Genomic DNA, 23844 nt, shown 5'->3' with positions numbered 1-23844 from the left:
CTGGAGACTGAAGAACTTCTGGCATAGTGAATGACGTCAAGAATTTTCAAAGGAAATTGGATAAGTAATGAAAGGGCGGGAAGATCGCTGTACACAAGGAACTGGAGAGATTTGCTGAAGAAACAGCACAGGTTGTGATGGGTTGAGCAACCTCCCCTCCTACGTAGTGTGATGCCTGCTGCGATGAAGGTGCAGATGTTTGGTGAGGTGGGGTGGGCAGGAAGGGGCTGAATTGGTAATGGTCTGTACAGAGAAGCTGCAGTCTGTGCCGGCAGAGCTGCAGCTGCGGCAGTGCACAGCGGGGGATCACCACTGCAGCATCATCGCAAGGGGACGGAACAGACAGTTCTCCGAGGACATTGCAGAAGCAGGTAATGATCAATATAAACTGACAACAGCAGCCAGAGAGCTGGCATTAACACCAGTGCCATCAGTCAGACTGCGCAGGGCATCGTCCGCTGTTATTCAGCATGGTGAAGAGAGAGGGGAGAGAACAATGGAGGCTGTGGACGGAGCAAAGGCTGGCTGTAGTCTGTACATGCAAGCACCAGGTACTACACAGGAGAGAGGGGGAGAGGGGAGAGGGGAGGGGGAGGGGAGGGGGAGAGACAGAGGGAGGGGAGAGAGAGAGAGGGGAGGGAGAGAAAGAGAGGGAGAAGGGAGCGGGGGGGGGGAAGGGAGGTAGAGAGAGAGAGGAGGGAGAGAGACAGAGCAGTGAAATCAAAAGAGTACAACTAACAGTGAAAGAGAAAGAGGAGGTGAGGGAGACATAGAAGGGAGGATGGTGGGGGAAACACACAGATACGCAGCGAGAGAGAGTGGGGGAAGGGAGAAAGGAACGGGCAGGCAGAGACGGGTCTACATAAAGGAAGAAAAAGGGATACACATCAAAATACTGAGGAAAAGAAAGGGACAAGCATAAAGGCGGAGGGAGAGCTCGGGAGATGGTGAGAGTGAGAGACAGATACAGAGTGGGGGCAGACAGAGACAGGACAGACAGAGGGCTGAAACAGATACAGAGAGGGGGAGATGGAAACAGAGAAGTGGAGACAGAAACAGAAAGGAGACAGAGAGTGGGGAAGAGAGAGACAGGGAGGGGGAGACAGATAAAGGGAGCAGGAGATGGAGACAGAGAGAGGGGGGAGATGGAGACAGAGATATGGGAAGGGAGACAGAGAGAGTGGAGACAGAGGCAGAGAGGGTGGTGGAGAAACAGGGAGATGGGGAGACAGATACAGGGAGTGGGAGATGGCGACAGAGAGGGGGAGATAGAGACAAGGAGAAAGGGAGAATGAGAATAAGAGACGGAACGAAGACGCAGGAGATGGCAAATTGGACGGGTAGACAGAGACAGAGAGGGGTAAGACAGAGAGGGACAAAGAGCGGGGTAAGACAGAGAAAGGGTCGGAGAAAATGAGGCAGAGAGAGGGGAAATATTTAAACACGAATAGAGAGAGAGAGAGAGAGAGAGAGGGAAATACCTTGAGAGAAGCAGTGAGAGAATCAAAATGTAAGGAGGGTCAAACACAGGGAATATGATAGAGGAAAAGTGTAAAATTATAATGAAAACATCAATGTCCTTCAAAAGAACAATAGACTAAGGATAGAAGAAGGAAAAAGAAACATTGCGGACCCTAGTCCTGCCTGGATCTCAGACCCTGGTCCTGTCTGGATCTCAGATCCTTGTCCTGTCTGGATGTCAGACCCTTGTCCTGTCTGGATGTCAGACCCCTCTCAAGTCTGGATCTCGGACCCTCCTCCTGCCTTGATCTCAGGCCCTTCTCCTGTCTGGATGTCAGACCCTTGTCCTGTCTGGATGTCAGACCCTTGTCCTGTCTGGATGTCAGACCCGTTTCTTGTCTGGATCTCAGACCCTTGTCCTGCCTGGATCTCAGACCCTTGTCCTGCCTGGATCTCAGACCCTTGTCCTGCCTGGATCTCAGACCCTTGTCCTGCCTGGATCTCAGAAGCTCGTCCTTCCTGGATCTCAGACCCTTGTACTGCCTTAATCTCAGACCCTTGTCCTGTCTGGATTGCAGATCCTTGTCCTGACTGAATGTCAGGCCCTTGTCCTGCCTTTGAACACAGACCCTTGTCCTGCCTGGATATCAGACCCTTGCCCTGCCTTATTCTCAGACCCTTCTCCAGTCTAGATCTCAGACCCTTGTCCTGCCTGGATCTCAAACCCTTGCCCTGTCTAGATCTCAAATCCTTGTCCTGCCTGGATCTCAAACCCTTGCCCTGTCTAGATCTCAAACCCTTGTCCTGCCTGGATCTCAAACCCTTGTACTGCCTTAATCTCAGACCCTTGTCCTGTCTAGATTTCAGACCATTGTCCTGTCTGGATCTCAGACCCTTTTCTTGCCTGGATGTCAGATCCTTGTCCTGTCTGGATATCAGACCCTTTTCTTGTCTGGATCTCAGACCCTTGTCCTGCCTGGATCTCAGACTCTTGTCCTGCATTAATCTCAGACCGTTGTTCTGCATTAATCTCAAACCCTTGTCCTGTCTGGATCTCAGACCCTTGTCCTGCCTTAATCTCAGACCCCTCTCCAGTCTGGATCTCAGGCCCCTCTCCTGAATGGATATCAGACATGCCATTTGCAGTTCTTGCACTCACCACGAGGTTCACTGTTAATTATTCTCAGGAATATTTGCTCAAGCAACAACATCCAGTTTTATTAATGCCAATGGCCACTGTTAACCAGGGTCATTGTTGTTAATCCTGTTCACTATTTACCGCAGACAGCCAAGGAGGCCAAGTCACTGGGTACAGTGAAAGGCACAGTTGATATGTCCTGGATCAGTCAGTGTGTCAAAGATTACGTGGAGAATGCAGGAGAATGGGGTTGAGAGGATAAGAAATTACCCATGGTGTAAAGGCAGAGCAGATTTGAAGTGCCAAATGGCCTAGTTGTGTTCCTATGTCTGATGGACTAAACATGTCCATTCCCGTGTAACCAACCAACAACCAACAATCCCCACATGCTAAATTTACAAGGCAACAGTAACTAGTCTCAGTGTGATAAAAGCAGAGATTCTGCAGATGCTGAAAATCTAGAGGAACACAAAAAAATAGTGGAGGAACACAGCAAATCAGGCACCATCTATGAAGGGAATAGACAGTTGATATACAGGTCAAAACTCTTCATCAGTAAAAATGACCACATGTTGACACAAACAATCCCATTTGCTTCAGAGGAGGAAAGCTACTTTTCTTAAAAGCTCTGAGCCACACATACCTCCAGACCATCGGTGTACTGATCTGACCCATGATTATCTACAGCCCACGTGTACCCCCAGCCCATCAGTGTGTCACAGTGACCCCCACGTCTCCAGTCCATCAGTGTGTCACTGTGACCCGCACGTCTCCAGTCCGTCAGTGTGTCACTGTGACCCTCTCGTCTCCAGCCCGTCAGTATGTCACTGTGACCCCCACGTCTCCAGTCCATCCGTGTGTCACTGTGACCCCCACGTCTCCAGTCCGTCCGTGTGTCACTCTGACCCACACGTCTCCAGTCCGTCAGTGTGTCACTCTGACCCCTTCGTCTCCAGCCCATCAGTGTGTCACTCTGACCCACACTTACCCCCAGCCCATCAGTGTGCTTTGGCCCACACATACTGCTAGCTCATCAGTGTGTCGCTGTGACCCACACGTACTTCCAGTGTGCTCTGACATTGAATTCTTCTGACTTGAATTAAGAAAGTGCAAGAGTAAAAGTAGCCAGAAAGCAGTTATATACAATCCTCCCAACAGGAGCCGTGATGTGAACAGGAAATAGAAAAGGCATGTCAAAATGGCAAGGTAATGATAGTCATGGGCGATTTCAACATGCAGATTGACTGGGTAAATCAGGTTGGTAATGGACCTCAAGGGAGTGAGTTTTTTGAATCCTACAAAATGGCTTTTAAGAGCAGCGTTTCATTGAGCCTAATAGGGGATCAGCTATCACTGCATTGTGTGTTATGTAATGATCCAGAGTTCTGGAGTTGATTAGGGAGCTTAATGTAAAAGAATCCTTAGGAGGCAGTGATCACATTATGATTGAGATCACCCGGAAATTTGACCATAAGTCTGGCCCATCGAGTCTGCTCCACCATTCAATCATGGCTGATCCTTTTTTCTTCTCCTCCTCAACCCCAGTTCCCAGCCTTCTCCCCGTAACCTTTGATTCCACGTTCAATCAAGAACCTTTTGAACTCATCATCTTAGAAAAGATGTGCTGACATTGGAAAGAGTTCAGAGGAGGTTCACAGGGATCATTCCTGGAATGGGAGGGTTGTCATATGAAAAACATTTGATGGCTCTGAGTCTGTACTCGCTGGAATTTAGAAGAATGAGGGGGTTCTCATTGAAACCTTTCAAGTGTTGAATGGCCTAGACAGAGTAGATGTGGAAATGATGTTTTCCAGTGTAGGGGAGTCTAGGACAAGAGGGCACAGCCTTGAGTTAGAGGGGCATCCATTTAAAACGGAGATGTGGAGAAATTTCTTTAGCCAGATGGTGGTGAATTTCTGGAATTTGTTACCATAGGCAGTTGTGGAGGACAGGTCGTTGGGTGTATTTTAGGCAGATATTGATAGGTTCTTGATTATACATGGCATGAAAGTTTACAGAGAGAAGGCCGAGGAGTGGAGCTGAGGAGGGGAAACAGGATCAGCCATAATTGAATGGCAGAGCAGACTCGATGAGACAAATGGCTTAATTCTGCTCCTGTATCTTATGGTCTGACCCACATATACCTCCAGTCCATCAGTGTGTCACTCTCACCCACATGTACAGTACCAGTAAAAATTATTCACACCTCCTCCCCTGCTAGTTTTCATGTTTTATTATTTTACAACATTGAAGCACAGTGGATTTAATTTGGCTTTTTTGACACTGATCAACAGAAAAAGACTCACGGCAAAGTGAAAACAGATCTCTACAAAGTGATCTAAATTAATTGCAAATGTAAAATACAAAATAATTGATTGCATAAGTATTCATTCCCTTCACGTCAGTATTTAGTAGATGCACCTTTGGCAGCAATTACAGCCTTGAGTCTGTGTGGATAGGTCTCTATCAGCCTTGCACATCTGGGCACTGCAATTTTTCCCCATTCTTCTTTACAAAACCCAAGCTCTGTCAGATTACATGGGGATTGTGAGTGAACAGCCCTTTCCAGGTCCAGCCACAAATTCTCAATTGGATTAAAGTCTGGACTCTGACTTGGCCACTCCAGGACATTAACTTTGTTGTTGTTGAGCCATTCCTGTGTAGCTTTTTTGCCGTGTCCAATTGAGAACCTATCAAGTTCCGCCTTAAATACACCCAACAGCTGCCTGTGGTAACAAATTCACCAGCCCCTGGCTAAAGAAATTTCTCTGCATCTCTGTTTTAAATGGACGTCCCTCTATCCTGAGGCTGTACCCTCTTGTCCTGGACTCTCCCACCATGGGAAATGTCCTTTCCACATCTACTCTGCCCAGGCATTTCAAAATTCAAAAGATTTCAATGAGATCCAGCCTTCATCCTTCGAAATTCCAGTGAGTACAGACCTGGAGCTATCAAATGTTCCTCATATGATAACCCTTTCAATCCCAGAATCATCCTTGTGAACTTCCTCTGGACCCTCTCCAATGCCAGCACATCTTTTTCTGAGATGAGGAACCCAAAACTGTTCACAATACTCAAGGTGAGGCCTCACCAGTGCCTTATAAAGCCTCAGTGTCACATCTTTGCTCTTGTATTCTAGACCTCTTGAAATTAATGCTAACATGGCATTTGCCTTCCACACCACTAACTCTACCTGCAAGTTAACCTTTAGTGTGTTCTGCACAAGGACTCTCAAATCCTTTTGCATCTCAGATTTTTGGATTTTCAACAGGTTCATCAGGCAAGATTTTCCCTTAAGGAAACCATACTGACTTTGTCCCATCTTGACCTGTGTCACCAAGTACTCCATAACCTCTTCCTTAACAATTGACTCCAAAATCTTCCCAACCACTGAGGTCAGGCTAACTGGTCTATAATTTCCTTTCTGCAGCCTTCCTCCTTTCTTAAAGAGTGGGATGAGACATACTGGACAACAGCACATAGAAACCATAGAAACCATAGAAACTACAGCACAGAAACAGGCCTTTTGGCCCTTCTTGGCTGTGCCGAACCATTTTCTGCCTAGTCCCGCTGACCTGCACACAGACCATATCCCTCCATACACCTCCCATCCATGTATCTGTCCAATTTATTCTTAAATGTTAAAAAAGAACCCGCATTTACCACCTTATCTGGCAGCTCATTCCATACTCCCACCACTCTCTGTGTGAAGAAGCCCCCACTAATGTTCCCTTTAAACTTTTCCCCCCTCACCCTTAACCCATGTCCTCTGGTTTTTTTCTCCCCTTGCCTCAGTGGAAAAAGCCTGCTTGCATTCACTCTATCTATACCCATCATAATTTTATATACCTTTATCAAATCTCCCCTCAGTCTTCTACGCTCCAGGGAATAAAGTCCTAACCTATTCAACCTTTCTCTGTAACTGAGTTTCTCAAATCCCGGCAACATCCTTGTAAACCTTCTCTGCACTCTTTCAACCTTATTTATATCCTTCCTGTAATTTGGTGACCAAAACTGAAGACAATACTCCAGATTCGGCCTCACCAATGCCTTATACAACCTCATCATAACATTCCAGCTCTTATACTCAATACTTTGATTAATAAAGGCCAATGTACCAAAAGCTCTCTTTATGACCCTATCTACCTGTGACGACACTTTTAGGGAATTTTGTATCTGTATTCCCAGATCCCTCTGTTCCACTGCACTCCTCAGTGCCTTACCATTAACCCTGTATGTTCTACGTTGGTTTGTCCTTCCAATGTGCAATACCTCACACTTGTCTGTATTAAACTCCATCTGCCATTATTCAGCCCATTTTTCCAGCTGGTCCAAGTCCCTCTGCAGGCTCTGAAAACCTTCCTCACTGTCTACTACACCTCCAATCTTTGTATCATCAGCAAACTTGCTGATCCAATTTACCACATTATCATCCAGATCATTGATATAGATGACAAATAACAATGGACCCAGCACTGATCCCTGTGGCACACCACTAGTCACAGGCCTCCACTCAGAGAAGCAATTCTCTACCACCACTCTCTGGCTTCTTCCATCGAGCCAATGTCTAATCCAATTTACCACCTCTCCATGTATACCTAGCGACTGAATTTTCCTAACTAACCTCCCATGCGGGACCTTGTCAAAGGCCTTACTGAAGTCCATGTAGACAATATCCACTGCCTTCCCTTCATCCACTTTCCTAGTAACCTCCTCGAAAAACTCCAACAGATTGGTCAAACATGACCTACCACGCACAAAGCCATGTTGACTCTCCCTAATAAGCCCCTGTCTATCCAAATGCTTGTAGATTCTGTCTCTTAGTACTCCCTCCAATAACTTACCTACTACTGACGTTAAACTCACCGGCCTATAATTTCCCGAAACACACATAAAAGTTGCTGGTGAACGCAGCAGGCCAGGCAGCATCTCTAGGAAGAGGTGCAGTCGACGTTTAAGGCCGAGACCCTTCATCAGGACTAACTGAAGGACTAACTGCACCTCTTTCTAGAGATGCTGCCTGGCCTGCTGCGTTCACGAGCAACTTTTATGTGTGTTGCTTGAATTTCCAGCATCTGCAGAATTCCTGTTGTTTGCATTTATAATTTCCCGGATTACTTTTCGATCCTTTTTTAAACAACGGAACAACATGAGCCACTCTCCAATCCTCCGGCACTTCACCCGTAGACAGCGATGTTTTAAATATTTCTGCCAGGCCCCAGCACATGAAGGGTGGTGACCAGTTCCTTATAAGCCTTTAATCTTTTGCTCATGAAACGTAACCAGGGCCAAATCTGAGGACATCAGGACAACTCCCTGTGCTTGCATATTCATGGTGATTCCTCCCTGATACAGAGGTATGACCACAAACTTGGGACTTTGAACTTTAAACCAGAGTGGTGATGGAAGATTCTGGCATCTTGTCAGAGAGGTAGCATTCAATGGGTGATCATTGACTCTCCCAGATTATATACAGATCCCAGCCATTAGTGGGATTCACCTGTCTTTAGAGAGTGATAAGTAGTCTATCTGCTTTTAAGTTTCACTGTGATTTCATGTCCTCTCATGACTTACTTGCTTACTCAGGTTAAGGACTCCACTCTCAACCCCTGGGGTACAGGAGATTCAGACCCACTCCACACCCAGCCTCTGGGGACGGGAGATTCTGGTCAGCTACACACCTGACCCCTGGGGATGGGAGATTCGGGCCACCTCCACACATAACTGTGTGGCTAGGCATAGCTCAAATACCATCTATAACTTTGCTGTTGACACAACCATTGTTGGTAGAATCTCAGGTGGTAACAAGAGGGCGTACAGGAGTGAGATATGCCAACTAGTGGAATGGTGCCACAGCAACAACCTGGCACTCAACGTCAGTAAGACGAAAGAGCTGACTGTGGACTTCAGGAAGGGTAAGACGAAGGAACACACACCAATCCTTGTAGAGGGATCAGAAGTGGAGAGAGTGAGCAGCTTCAAGTTCCTGGGTGTCAAGATCTCTGAGGATCTAACCTGGTCCCAACATATCGATGTAGTTATAAAGAAGTCTTATAGTCATAGTCATAGTCATACTTTATTGATCCCGGGGGAAATTGGTTTTCGTTACAGTTGCACCATAAATAATTAAATAGTAATAAAACCATAAATAATTAAATAGTAATATGTAAATTATGCCAGGAAATAAATCCAGGACCAGCCTATTGGCTCAGGGTGTCTGACCCTCCAAGGGAGGAGTTATAAAGTTTCATGGCCACAGGCAGGAATGACTTCCTATGACGCTCTGTGTTGCATCTCGGTGCAATGAGTCTCTGGCTGAATGTACTCCTGTGCCCACCCAGTACATTATGTAGTGGATGGGAGACATTGTCCAAGATGGCATGCAACTTGGACAGCATCCACTTTTCAGACACCACCGTCAGAGAGTCCAGTTCCGTCCCCACAACATCACTGGCCTTACGAATGAGTTTGTTGATTCTGTTGGTGTCTGCCACCCTCAGCCTGCTGCCCCAGCACACAACAGCAAACATGATCGCACTGGCCACCACAGACTCGTAGAACATCCTCAGCATTGTCCGACAGATGTTAAAGGACCTCAGTCTCCTCAGGAAATAGAGACGGCTCTGACCCTTCCTGTAGACAGCCTCAGTGTTCTTTGACCAGTCCAGTTTATTGTCAATTCGTATCCCCAGGTATTTGTAATCCTCCACCATGTCCACACTGACCCCCTGGATGGAAACAGGGGTCACCGGTACCTTAGCCCTCCTCAGGTCTACCACCAGCTCCTTAGTCTTTTTCACATTAAGCTGCAGATAATTCTGCTCACACCATGTGACAAAGTTTCCTACCATAGCCCTGTACTCAGCCTCATCTCCCTTGCTGATGCATCCAACTATTACAGAGTCATCAGAAAACTTCTGAAGATGACAAGACTGTGCAGTAGTTAAAGTCCGAGGTGTAAATGGTGAAGAGAAAGGGAGACAAGACAGTCCCCTGTGGAGCCCCAGTGCTGCTGATCACTCTGTCAGACATACAGTGTTGCAAGATTCTTGGCAGTGTGGAGGATCAGAGGGATCTTGGGGTCCAAGTCCATAGGATACTCAAAGCTACGATGCAGGTTGACTCTGTGGTTAAGAAGGAATATGGTGCATTGGCCTTCATCAATCATGGGATTGAGTTTAAGAGCTGAGAGGTAATGTTGCAGCTATATAGGACCCTGGTCAGACCCCACTTGGAGTACTGTGCTCAATTCTGGTCGCCTCACTACAGGAAGGATGTGGAAGCTATAGAAAGGGTGCAGAGGAGATTTGCAAGGATGTTGCCTGGATTGGAGAGCATGCCTTATGAGAATGGGTTGAGTGAACTTGGCCTTTTCTCCTTGGAGTGACGGAGGATGAGAGGTGACCTGATAGAGGTGTATAAGATGATGAGAGGCATTGATCGTGTGGATAGTCAGAGGCTTTTCCCCAGGGCTGAAATGGCTAGCACGAGAGGGCATAGTTTTAAGGTGCTTGGAAGTAGGTACAGAGGAGATGTCAGGGGTAAGTTTTTAACACAGAGAGTGGTGAGTGTGTGGAATGGGCTGCCGGCTGTGGTGGTGGAGGCGGAAACGATAGGGTCTTTTAAGAGACTCCTGGATGGCTACATGGAGCTTAGAAAAATAGAGGGCTATGGGTAAGCCTAGGTAGTTCTAAGGTGGGGACATGTTCGGCACAGCTTTGTGGGCCAATGGGCCTATATTGTGCTGTATGTTTTCTATGTTTCTATTCTAGGTTTCTAAGGCAAGACAGTGGCTATACTTTATTAGGAGTTTGAAGAACTTTGGTATGTCAGCAAATACATTCAAAAACTTCTATTGATATACGATGGAGAGCATTCTGACAGGCTGCATCACTGTCTGGTGTGGAGGGGCTACCGCAAAGGACCGAAAGAAGCTGCAGGGGGTCATAAATCTAGTCGGCTCCATCTTGCGTATTAGCCTACAAAGTACCCAGGACATCTTCAAGGAGTGGTGTCTCAGAAAGGCGGCGTCCATTATTAAGGACCTCCAGCACCCAGGGCATGCCCTTTTCTCACTGTTACCATCAGGTAGGAGGTACAGAAACCTGAAAGCACACACTGAGTGATTCAGGAACAGCTTCTTCCCCTCTGCCATCCGATTCCTAAATGGACATTGAACTCTTGGATGCTTCCTCACTTTTTTTAATATACAGTATTTCTGTTTTTTGCATTTTTTAAATCTATTCAATATACGTATACCATAATTGATTTACTTATTTATTTATTATTATTATTATTATTATTATTTCTTTTCTCTTCTATATTATGTATTGCATTGAACTGCTGCTGCTAAGTTAACAAATTTCACGTCATACGCCGGTGATAATAAACCGGATTCGGATTTGGATTCTGAGATTTTGGCCAACTGCACACCGGATCCTGGGGATGGGAGATTCCGGCCATGTGCACACCGGATCCTGGAGATGAGAAATTCTGGCCATGTGCACACCGGATCCTGGGGATGGGAGATTCTGGCCATGTGCACACCGGATCCTGGGGATGGGAGATTTTGGCCATCCGCACACCGGATCCTGAGAATGGGAGATTCTGGCTATCCGCACACCGGATCCTGGGGATGGGAGATTCTGACCATCCGCACACCAGATCCTGGGGATGGGAGATTCTGGCCTCCTCCAAACATAACCCCTGGGGACGGAAGATTCTGTCCAACTCCACACCCGACACTTGGGGGAATGAAAGATCCTGTGCAGCTCCACACCTGACACCTGGGGATGGCAGATTGTAGACAGCTTCAGATTGACCCCTGGGGACAGGAGTTTCTGGTCTGCTCCACACTCGACCCCTGGGGGAGGGGACATTCTGGACTTCTCCATGCCAGATCCCTGGGGGACAGGAGATTCTGGCCAGCTCCACACCGAACACCTGGGAATAAGAAATTCTGGCCAACTCCACACACAGGACCTTCTGTCTAACTCCTTACCTGACCCCTGGGGGATGGGAGATTCTGGCCACCAGGAGTCAGGTGTGGTGCTGGCCCAAATCTCCTATCCCCAGGGGTCAGCTAAGGAGCTGGCCAGAAACTCTCATCCCCAGGGGTCTGGTGTGGAGCTGAATGGCCCGAATCTCCCTTCCCCAGGCGTCGGGTATGTAGCTGACCAGAATCTCCTGCCCCCCCCCACCCCCCACCAGGGACTGGTGTGGTTATGTGAGAATCCGCTATCCCCCAGGGTTTGCTTGTGTAGCTGACCAGAATTTCCCCTCCCCAGGGGCATGGGACATTCTAGTCAGCTCCACACCAGACCTCTGGGGATGGGGGCCAGCTCCTTGGCAGATGGAAGATTGTGGCCAGCTCCACACCCAGTCACTGGGGACAGGAGATTCTAGTCAGCTCCACATCAGACTCCTGGGGATGGGAGATTCTCATCAGCTCGACATCAGACCCCTGGGGATGGGAGGTTCTAGTCAGCTTCACATCAGACCCCTGGGGATGGGAGATTCTAGTCAGCTTCACATCAGATCCCTGGGGATGGGAGATTCTCATCAGCTTCATATCAGACCCCTGCGGATGGGAGATTCTAGTCAGCTCCACATCAGACCCCCGGGGAATGGGAGATTCTCGTCAGCTTCACATCAGACCCCTGGGGATGGGAGATTCTCGTCAGCTTCACATCGGACCTGTGGTGGACTGCAGACTCTGGCCAGCACCACACCTGATCGCTGGGGACGTGAGATACTAGTCAGGTCCACACCCGACACCAGGGGATGGGATATTCTAGCCAGTTACTCACATGACCCCTATGGGATGGAAGGCTCTGGCCAGCTCCACACATGACCCCGGGGTGGGGGATTTTGGTGAGCTCCATACCCAACCCCTGGAGACTAGAGATTCAGGTCAGCTCTACATCCAACCCCAGGGGACAGGGTATTCTGACCAGCCCTGAGCCCTGGATACAGGATATTTTGGTCAACTCCACACACGAGCCCTGGGGGCAGAATCTTCTGGCCAGCTTGGTTATGTAGTAGCTGCCCCCACTTCACCTCTCGGTGTTCTTACTCCTCCCTCATCAGTTGTAGTGTCGTCCAGAGCTTCTACATTTCCTCCGGCCTCCGGCCTCCTGACAGAGGCAACACAGGAGGACACATTGCCTCCGGCCTCCTGACAGAGGCCACACAGGAGGACACAAGCTGGTGCAGCAGTTCCTTGGATATTTCATGACACTGACGATCTGAAAATGACTGTTTCTGACGGGTAAATAAAGTTAAAAAGAAAACCTGGATGGGAGTTGGGTTAGCCAATCGGAAAACCCAGACAGGAGACAAGGGTTTCTGCAGATGCTGAAAAGCCAGAGCAACACACACAAAATGCTGGATGAACCCAGCAGGTCAGATAACATCTCTGGACGGAAATCCCTTAGACCAGGAGTTCACAACCTTTTTTATGCCATGCACTCTAACTATTAATCGGGAGTCTGTGAACTCCAGTTTGGGAACCCCTGCCTTAGAGGGATGTCTATCCTGAAGAGGCTTTCCTCCTGCTTTCCATGGGAGTTCAGTGAGACACTTCTTCACTGCTATCCCCCCATTATCTTGGCTGATCTCCAGTAGACAGATTGTGATGCTCCAAAATTCTTATTCTGTCTTCTGTCCCTTCCTTTCCAGTCCAAATGAAGGATCTCAACACCAACCTTGACTCTTTAAAATTTCCTTAGATGCTGCCTGACCTGCTGAGTTCATCCAGCATTTTGTGTGTTTCTTTTAACGTGGAGAGGAGTGGGGTTAGCTGATTGGATCCTCAAGCCTAATCTGTTGTTTAGTGTCTTGGCTGATCTGGTTGTGGCTTTAACTGCAGCTTTCTGTCCCTTCCCCACGCCTGGCAGAGTTTATTGTCATGTGCACAGATACAGTAAGGCACATGCACAATGGAAAATAACTGGGGCAGCATCACAGGCACTGGCCCTAATTCTCCATAGATTGTCACCAGAATCCCAATCCCTCGCTACTCAACGACACTCAGCCCAACTGCAACCTCATAAATATGGTACATGCACAGTGGAAACAGTTGTATCCCAACTCTCTGTTTTCTATTGGTTAACCAGCTATTGGTACATCACCCCCAACTCTATGCATCCTTATCTTATGGATAAGTCTTTCTGGCGGCACCTTATCGAACGTCTTCTGGAAATCCAAATAAATAACATCCAGCTTTTCCCCTCCCACTGTGCTCATTATATCCTCAAAGAACTTCAGTAAGTTTGCCAAACAGGACCTGCCTTTGCTGAATCCATGCTGCCTCTGCCAGATGGATCCACTTCTTTCCAGATGCCTTGCTATTTCTTCTTTAATGATAGCTTCAAGCATTTTCCCAACTACAAATGTTAAACTAACTGGCTTATAGTTACTTGTTTTTTTTTTTTGCCTACATTCTTTTATGAACAGCGGCATGACATTCGCCATCTTCCGATCTGCTGGGACCTGCCCAGAGACCAGAGAATTTTGGTAAATTATCACCAAAACCTCTACTATAACTTATGTCATTTCTTTCAGTACCCTGGGATGCATTCCATCAGGACCAGGGGACAGAGCTATCTTTAGGCCCATAAGTTAACTCAGCACTATCTTTTTAGTGACAGTTATTATATCGAGATCTTCACCTCCCATTGCATTCATAGCATTTCTCTTTAGGATGTTAGATGTGTCCTCCACTATGAAGACAGACACAAAATAGTCATCCAAAGACTGTCATTTCCTCATTACCCAAAATCAATTCCCCCTTCTCGTCCTCCAAGGGACCTATGTTCACTTTCTCCATTCTTTTCCACTTTATATAATTAGAACATAGAACATAGAATAGTACAGCACAGTACAGGCCCTTCGGCCCACAATGTTGTGCCGATCCTCAAACCCTGCCTCCCATATAAGCCCCCACCTTAAATTTCTCCATATACCTGTCTAGTAGTCTCTTAAACTTCACTAGTGTATCTGCCTCCACCACTAACTCAGGCAGTGCATTCCATGCACCAACCCCTCTCTGAGTAAAAAACCTTCCTCTAATATCCCCCTTGAACTTCCCACCCCTTACCTTAAAGCCATGTCCTCTTGTATTGAGCAGTGGTGCCCTGGGGAAGAGGCGCTGGCTATCCACTCTATCTATTCCTCTTATTATCTAGTACACCTCTATCATGTCTCCGGTCATCCTCCTTCTCTCCAAAGAGTAAAGCCCTAGCTCCCTTAATCTCTGATCATAGTGCATACTTTCTAAACCAGGCAGCGTTCTGGTAAATCTCCTCTGTACCCTTTCCAATGCTTCCACATCCTTCCTATAGTGAGGTGACCAGAACTGGACACAATACTCCAAGTGTGGCCTAACCAGAGTTTTATAGAGCTGCATCATTACATCGCGACTCTTAAACTCTATCCCTCGACTTATGAAAGCTAACACCCCATAAGCTTTCTTAACTACCCTATTCACCTGTGTGGCAACTTTCAGGGATCTGTGGACATGTACCCCGAGATCCCTCTGCTCCTCCACACTACCAAGTATCCTGCCATTTACTTTGTACTCTGCCTTGGAGTTTGTCTTTCCAAAGTGTACCGCCTTACACTTCTCCGGGTTGAACTCCATCTGCCACCTCTCAGCCCACTTCTGCATCCTATCAATGTCTCTCTGCAATCTTTGACAATCCTCTACACTATCTACACCACCACCAACCTTTGTGTCATCTGCAAACTTGCCAACCCACCCTTCTACCCCCCACATCCAGGTCGTTAATAAAAATAACGAAAAGTAGAGGTCCCAGAACAGATCCTTGTGGGACACCACTAGTCACAATCCTCCAATCTGAATGTACTCCCTCCACCACCACCCTCCGCCTTCTGCAGGCAAGCCAATTCTGAATCCACCTGGCCAAATTTCCCTGGATCCCATGCCTTCTAACTTTCTGGATAAGCCTACCGTGTGGATCCTTGTCAAATGTCTTACTAAAATCCATATAGATCACATCCACTGCACTACCCTCATCTATATGCCTGGTCACCTCCTCAAAGAACTCTATCAGGCTTGTTAGACACGATCTGCCCTTCACAAAGCCATGCTGACTGTCCCTGATCAGACCATGATTCTCTAAATGCCTATAGATCCTATCTCTAAGAATCTTTTCCAACAGCTTTTCCACCACAGACGTAAGGCTCACTGGTCTATAATTACCCGGACTATCCCCACTACCTTTTTTTGAACAAGGGGACAACATTCGCCTCCCTCCAATCCTCTGGTACCATTCCCGTGGACAACGAGGACATAAAGATCCTAGCCAGAGGGTCAGCAATCTCTTCTCTCGCCTCGTGGAGCAGCCTGGGAAATATTCCGTCAGGCCCCAGGGACTTATCTGTCCTAATGTATTTTAACAACTCCAACACCTCCTCTCCCTTAATATCAACATGCTCCAGAACATCAACCTGACTCATATTGTCCTCACCATCATCAAGTTCCCTCTCATTGGTGAATACCGAAGAGAAGTATTCATTGAGGACCTCGCTCACTTCCACAGCCTCCAGGCACATCTTCCCACCTTTATCTCTAATTGGTCCTACCTTCACTCCTGTCATCCCTTTTTTCTTCACATAATTGAAGAATGCCTTGGAGTTTTTCTTTACCCTACTTGCCAAGGCCTTCTCATGCCCCCTTCTTGTTCTTCTCAGCCCCTTCTTAAGCTCCTTTCTTGCTTCCCTATATTCCTCAATAGACCCATCTGATCCTTGCTTCCTAAACCTCATGTATGCTGCCTTCTTCCACCTAACTAGATTTTCCACCTCACTTGTCACCCATGGTTCCTTCACCCTACCATTCTTTATCTTCCTCACCAGGACAAATTTATCCCTAACGTCCCGCAAGAGATCTCTAAACATCGACCACATGTCCATAGTACATTTCCCTGCAAAAACATCATCCCAATTCACACCCGCAAGTTCTAGCCTTGTAGCCTCATAATTTGCCTTTCCCCAATTAAAAATTTTCCTGTGCTCTCTGATTCTATCCTTTTCCATGATAATGCTAAAGGCCAGGGAGCGGTGGTCGCTGTCCCCCAGATGCTCACCCACTGAGAGATCTGTGACCTGACCCAGTTCATTACCTAGTACTAGATCTAGTGTGGCATTCCCCCGGTCGGCCTGTCCACATACTGTGACAGGAATCCGTCCTGGACACACTTAACAAACTCTGCCCCATCTAAACCCTTGGAACTAATCAGGTGCCAATCAATATTAGGGAAGTTAAAGTCACCCATGATAACAACCCTGTTATTTTTGCGCCTTTCCAAAATCTGCCTCCCAATCTGCTCCTCTGTATCTCTGCTGCTACCAGGGGGCCTATAGAATACCCCCAATAGAGTAACTGCTCCCTTCCTGTTCCTGACTTCCACCCATAGTGACTCAAAAGAGGATCCTGCTGCATTACCCACCCTTTCTGTAGCTGTAATAGTATCCCTGACCAGTAATGCCACCCCTCCTCCCCTTTTTCCCCCCCTCTCTATCCCTTTTAAAGCAGTGAAATCCAGGAATATTGAGAATCCATTCCTGTCCTGGTGCCAGCCAAGTCTCTGTAATGGCCACGACATCATAATTCCATGTATGTATCCAAGCTCTCAGTTCATCACCTTTGTTCCTGATGCTTCTTGCATTGAGGTACACACAGTTTAGCCCTTCTATCTTACTACCTTTACACCGTTTATTCTGCTTCTCTTTCCTCAAAGCCTCTCTATATGTTAGATCTGGTTTTACTCCACGCACTTCTTTCACTGCTCTATCACTCCGGGTCCCATCCCCCTTACAAATTAGTTTAAACCCTCCCGAACCCTGCTAGCAAACCTACCTACAAGGATATTGCTCCCCCTCGAGTTCAGGTGCAACCCATCCAATCTGTACAGGTCCCACCTTCCCCAGAACTTTTACTATCTGTTTTTATATTTTGTGCCAGTTTATTTTTATAATCTAGCTTCCCTTTCTTTATTGCTCGCTTTGTGGTACTTTGTTGCTTTTTAAAGTTTTCCCGATCTTCCAGTTTCCCACTATTCTTGGCGACTTTTTATGCACAATTTTTAGTTTGATGCTTCCTTTTATTGCCTTTTCTCATTCCGTTGAATGTTGTTTTTGTTGCATGTGTGACCACACCGCGGCAAGTTCCTAATACATGTAAATGTATACGGCAAACAAAGTTGATGCTTCCTTGATCCTTGAAACCCATCTGGTCATGGGGACAATGTACAATGTTCTTACCAACCCTGCAGGAATTGAACTCCATTCGGTAATCACCGGCACTCAGAAGTGATGCACTGACTGCTAGTTAACAATGCTGCTCTAACCATGTCTTCAGAAGAGACAGTTACCACAAAACTGAGCACCTGTGGTTCTTCACCAGTTCCTGTCTGTTAATCGGATGCTGACCCTTGCATCTGCGTATCTGTGTTTCCTGCGGTTTGGAAGGACGTTAAGTTTCTGACTGGGATCGTGGAACATTCTGGGGCCACGTCACATACTCCAACTAGTGAAGACTAGGAAAAGTACCCACAGGAAAGATGTCAATATGATTAAAGGAGTACAGAGAAAATTTACAAGGATTTTGACAGAACCTTTCCGGTGCTTCACGAAACTAGTGTGCAGAATGCCTGATAATTCCTGCATTTCCCAAAGCCATAATTAATGTCAGGGTCTCCTGCATCAGAAGGGAGCGGTAGTCACTTTAGGACCTTGTCCCTCAGCACCAGAGTACAGAGAAAATTTACAACAATGTTGCCGGGACTTGAGGACCAAATAGGTTAGGACTTTAGTCCCAAGAACATAGATGAAAGAGAGGAGATTTGGTGGAGGTATACAAAATTATGAGGGGTATAGAGAGGATAAATGCAAACAGGCTTTTTCAACTGAGGTTGTCTGAGACTAGAACAAGAAAGAAGTCATGGGTTTAGCATGAAAGCTGAAATATTTAAGGGGAACATGAAGGAAAACTTGTCACTCAGAGGGGGTCAAGAATGTGGAGCGAGCTCTCAACAGAAGTGGTGAATGCAGATTTGATTTCAACATTTAAGAGAAGTTTGGATAGGTAGGGGTATGGAGGTTTATCCAGGGGCAGGTCAATGGGGCTAAGCAGAATAACAGTTTGATGGGGCAAAGGGCCTGTTTCTGTGTTGTACTGTTCTATGACTCTTTGTCTAAGGTTCTGTAAACCCTGCTCCACAACAGGAGGAGTTGCAAATGAACTGTGTTCTCTCTGTAGGGAGGAATGGTCTAGGATGCTGAAGCTGAAGATTTTGAACACCATTGCGCCTTCCTACTTCCTTGCCGTCTCCATTACCACCCTCATCCTTCAGAGCTTTGTCTTCATTCCCACCATCTTCGCTGATGACTTCCGCCGACCCTGGTCCCACTGCGGCTTCCATTTTACCTTTTTCCTCTACGTGTCAGTGAACGTCCTGGGCAACTACTTCCTGATTCTGTGGTACCCTTCGGAGAGCCTGCGGGGCAGCAGAGTGTCGAGTGAGAGCAGCCCCACGCTGCAGCCAGGCAGTCACTTCTGTAAACTCTGCAGTAAGGTCATCCTGAAGCGAGACCATCACTGCTTCTTCACCGCCAATTGCATAGGCAACAGGAACATGCGCTACTTCCTCATGTTCGGCTGGTACACCTCCATTGTTTGCCTCTACTCCCTGGTGGTAGGTGTGGCCTACCTGAGCATCGAATACCATCTCTCCTTCGAGAATCCCCTCACCTTCCTCACCCTCCTCCCTCTCTCCTTCTTTCACTTCTTCTTCAGTATGATCCCATCTTTTCAGCTATTCCTCGTCCTCATGCTCTACATCTGGCTGGGCATCGGACTCACCTGCGCTGGCTTCTGCTGCCAGCAGATCCTGCTGGTAGCCCGGGGCCGGACCTGGTACCACCTGAAGAAGGGGTTGCCTGCAGTTCGCTGCACTCCATGGGGGGTTAACCTCCAGGACGTATTCGGGAAGCGTTGGTTACTGGGATTCTTCTTCCCAATTCCAACAGTACATGTGGATCCAAAGGATAAATAGAACTGAATTCCCATCAATCTTCCTGCTTCCCCAAACCCACTGTGCAGAATTCCCGATAATCTTCCTGCTTCCTCAAACCCACTGTGCAGAATTCCCAATGATCCCCCAGTTTCCTAAGCCCAATGATTTGGATTTATACATCACATGTACTGTATATCAATATTCAGAATTTCTCATGTTTCCTGCCATTCGAGCTCTTCCATCGCAAAGAGCTGCACCACCCAAAAACTCACCTACTTAACCCTAGCCAGACAATTTACAATGACTAATTAACCTACTAACTGGAATATCTTTGGACTGTGGGGGGAAACCAGAGCATTCGGAGAAAACCCAAGCAGTCACAGGAAAATGTACAAATTCCTTGCAGAAGATGCTACACTACAGTGGTGCCCTACTAATTTAAATGTTTAAATACTACTTAAATTGTACCAAACTAATTAAAATTAGCAATGAAATGCTCAACTAACTTATCCCTTGTGCCTAACATACTTCACTGTCTACCGCGCCACTAGTCTGGGAGTTATCCTTCACTATCTACACCACTCCTCAATCCACCAATGACTCAGGCTCCTGTCTCACTCTCACCCACCCTCTCTCTTTACACTGACCATCTCCCCTCTACACTCTCAGTCCTGAAACATCAACCGTCCCATTCCCATCACAGATGCTGACTGATCTGCTCATTTCTCCAGCAGACTGTTTGTTGCACAGGGTACCTGCACCCCTCTGAACAGCAACTCTTTTCAGTCTCCCTGATGTTTGAATTTATAGTTTTTCTACCAAAATGGATGAACTTACATTTTTCCACATTACATTCAATCTGACACTTCCTTGCACTTTACCTTAGCCTGTCTATATACCTTCTAATCCTGTCTGCATCCTTCTCAAAGCCCAGATCACCGTGAAGCAACCAAAATGGCTGCTACTTGAGAGATTTCCTCTCTTTGATCGCCTCCTGGCTAGACCTGTCAGTAATAAAAAGCATTTAATCTTACCATGCTCAGCCTTTTTAAAGTTCCTTCCTTGATCTGCCCATAGCTCACTGAAAGCATTGCACGGGTAGATAGGATGGTAAAGAAGGCATATGACATGCTCGCCTTCATAAATTAGGGTACAGAGTCTAAAAGTTTGCATGTAAAGTTGTAACTGTACAAAACACTGGATAGACTACACTGTCTGCAGTTCCAGACATGAAAGGAAGGAAGTGGTTTCACTGGAGATTCACTAGGATGATATCTGAAATGCACTGTATGCATCTGGTCACCAGGGCAAGGAAGTGGTTTCACTGGAGATTCACCAGGATTATGCCTGAGCTACACTGTGTGCAGTTCTGGTCATGATAGGAAAGGAGTGGTTTCACAGGAGAGAGTAGAAAGTCACTAGGATGATGCTTGAAATGGAGGACTTTAGACATGGGGAGAGATTCGACAGGCTGGGCTGTCTTACCTGGAGTGAAGGAGGCTGAGGGATGTCCTGATAGACATTTATAAAGTTAGATGATGACTTGTCAAACAACAATGACTTTCCAATTCTGTGGAAGCAACCATAAGATAGCTGAAGAATGGGAATGCTGCAGGAATAGTGAATATCCTGGTTGAGCTGATAAAACATGGAGGAGAGACAGTGATAGACATCCTCACCAATATCTGTTACAAAATCTGGCAGTCTGGGCAATGGCCAACACCCTGGACAAAATCACTCATCATCACTCTCCCCAAGAAAGAGAACTTATAGCAGTGCCAGAATTATTGAATCATAAGTTTTATCAACCATGCAAGCAAAGTGATGTTGAAAGTAATCTTGAACAGACTAAACCACAGCAGAAGAAAAATCGCTGAAAAGCAAGCTGGATACAAAAGTGGAAGAAGCACAAGAAAACAGATATTTAACCTCCAAGTACTGTGCAAGAAATACAACAGGACATCTTCCACGTGTTCATAGACTTCAAGAAGGCATTAGATAGGGTGTGACATAATGCACTCTGGACCACAATGAAGAGATACAACCTGGGCCAGAAGCTGATCCAAGCCATCAAGCAGCTCTACACCAAAGATGGCAATGCGGTACTTGTTCAAGGCACATTTGGAGAGTGGTTCCACACATCAGTTGGAGACTGACAAGGCTGCTTCCTTTCACCTACACTACTCAACATTTTTCTGGAGCAAATAATGACAGATACCTTGGAAGATCGTATCGGCACAGTCAGCATTGGAGGACAGATCATAACCAACTCAGGTTCATTGATGGGCTGGCAGGAAGTGAGGATGAATTGCCTTGCCTTGTGAACCATCTGGATGATACATCGGGCAGATACGGCATGGAGATCAGCACGGAGAAAACCAAGCTGATGAGACACAGTGAAGAGTCAATCACAACAGAAGTCACAGTGGACAAGGTCCAGCTACTGTCAAAGGGTTCAAGTATCTTAGTACCATCATCAATCAAGAAGGATCAAAACCTGCAGTCCTTGCAAGGACAGTCCAAACAACAGCAACTCTGGCTAAACTAAAACCAATCCGGAGAGACAATATCAGATCCAGACTGAAACTAAAACCAATCTGGTGAGACAATATCAGATCCAGACTGAAACTAAAACCAATCCGGAGAGACAATATCAGATCCAGACTGAAACTAAAACCAATCCGGAGAGACAATATCAGATCCGGACTGAAACTAAAACCAATCCGGAGAGACAATATCAGATCCGGACTGAAACTAAAACCAATCCGGAGAGACAATATCAGATCCAAAGTGAAACTAAAACCAATCCGGAGAGACAATATCAGATCCGGACTGAAACTAAAACCAATCCGGAGAGACAATATCAGATCCGGACTGAAACTAAAACCAATCCGGAGAGACAATATCAGATCCGGACTGAAACTAAAACCAATCCGGAGAGACAATATCAGATCCGGACTGAAACTAAAACCAATCCGGAGAGACAATATCAGATCCGGACTGAAACTAAAACCAATCCGGAGAGACAATATCAGATCCAGACTGAAACTCCTGCATGCACTTCTGCTGTCCATCTTCTTGTATGCATACACATCATGGACATCTCCTCAGCATCTCCTATACAGACCATGTCTCAAACAACAATGTATAAAGAACCACCACCCAGCACATGAGATACTATGAAGATCTACTGTGCACAGTAAAGAAGAGGAACTGAGATGGTATGGCCACATAACAAGGTCAAGTGGACTTTCAAAGATTATTCTTCAGGGAACAGTGCAGGGGAAAAGAAAAATGGGCAAACAGAGGAAGAAATGGGCAGACAACACTGCAGAGTGGACCAGAGAGAGCTTTGCTACAACCCAGGCACCCACCCACAACCGCGAGAGATGGAGGCAACTGGTGCAGTACTCATCTACAACCCAGGTGGTCTGAATCTTTTCTCTACAGTCAAGCATATCCTAAATATGAGGGCAAATACTTCAGGTGAGAAGGGAAAAATTTAAAGGCAATTTCGGAGGCAAGTTTTGTTTTTTTACACAGAGACTCACTGCCAGAGGACATGGTAGAGTCAGATACAATTATTGAGTTTATTTAAATAGACAACATATAGAAGAATAGGGACTCTGTCTTCTCACTTCTGGTGAATATGAGCCTATAGGGGCTAATTCCTCTTCATATACCAGCATTTTCATTCCAGGAATCAACCTGATGAACATTTGCTCATGGCAAGACGAATGTGCAGATCAATACAGGACAATTAGAGGCAAATTATTTGAGATGAGTGTTGAATGCTGCTTTGTAACAGCTAATGATAGTAATTCTAGTCTGTTGAATCAGAGAAGTATACAACACAGGAACAACTCCTACCACCCATCATGTTGTGCTGAACAGGGGCCTGAAGGGTCTCGGCCCAAAACGCCAACCGTTTATTCTCCTCCATAGAGGCTGTCTAACCTGTTGAATTCCTCTAGCATTTTGTGTGTGTTGCTGATGACAACTAATACCTTCTGCCTGCACAATGTCCATATTCCTCCATTCTCTGCTCATCCATGTGCCTGTGTGTGAGCCTCTGAAATATCTCTAATGTATCTGCCTCCTCCACCATCCCTTCCCAGGCACCCGCCACTCTAACAAAACTGGTCCTGAATATCCCCTTTCAAATTAACTCCTCTTGCCTTAAATGCATGGCTCTAATATGAG

General features: G+C 46.5%; 1 protein-coding gene across 2 annotated transcripts; it reads left to right on the top strand.

Annotated features, from left to right (window-relative positions):
- The first annotated feature begins 302 nt into the window (after positions 1–302).
- Positions 303–20794, top strand: zdhhc22 (zinc finger DHHC-type palmitoyltransferase 22). 2 transcript variants are annotated; one of them, XM_072242814.1, is made up of 2 exons: positions 303–371; positions 18885–20794. In XM_072242814.1, exon 2 carries the CDS (start codon positions 18901–18903, stop codon positions 19678–19680), a length of 780 nt encoding a protein of 259 aa, XP_072098915.1. In that variant the 5' UTR covers positions 303–371; positions 18885–18900; the 3' UTR covers positions 19681–20794. The 2 variants fall into 2 exon arrangements, with proteins under 2 accessions (XP_072098915.1, XP_072098992.1); XM_072242891.1 differs by lacking the exon at positions 303–371 and adding an exon at positions 512–551.
- The last annotated feature ends 3050 nt before the right edge of the window (positions 20795–23844 follow it).

This window comes from Mobula birostris, chromosome 1 (genome assembly GCF_030028105.1).
Source record: "Mobula birostris isolate sMobBir1 chromosome 1, sMobBir1.hap1, whole genome shotgun sequence".
NCBI lineage: Eukaryota > Metazoa > Chordata > Chondrichthyes > Myliobatiformes > Myliobatidae > Mobula > Mobula birostris.
The sequence above is the reverse complement of the archived record's forward strand: the minus strand, read 5'-3'. Positions and strand labels throughout refer to the sequence as shown.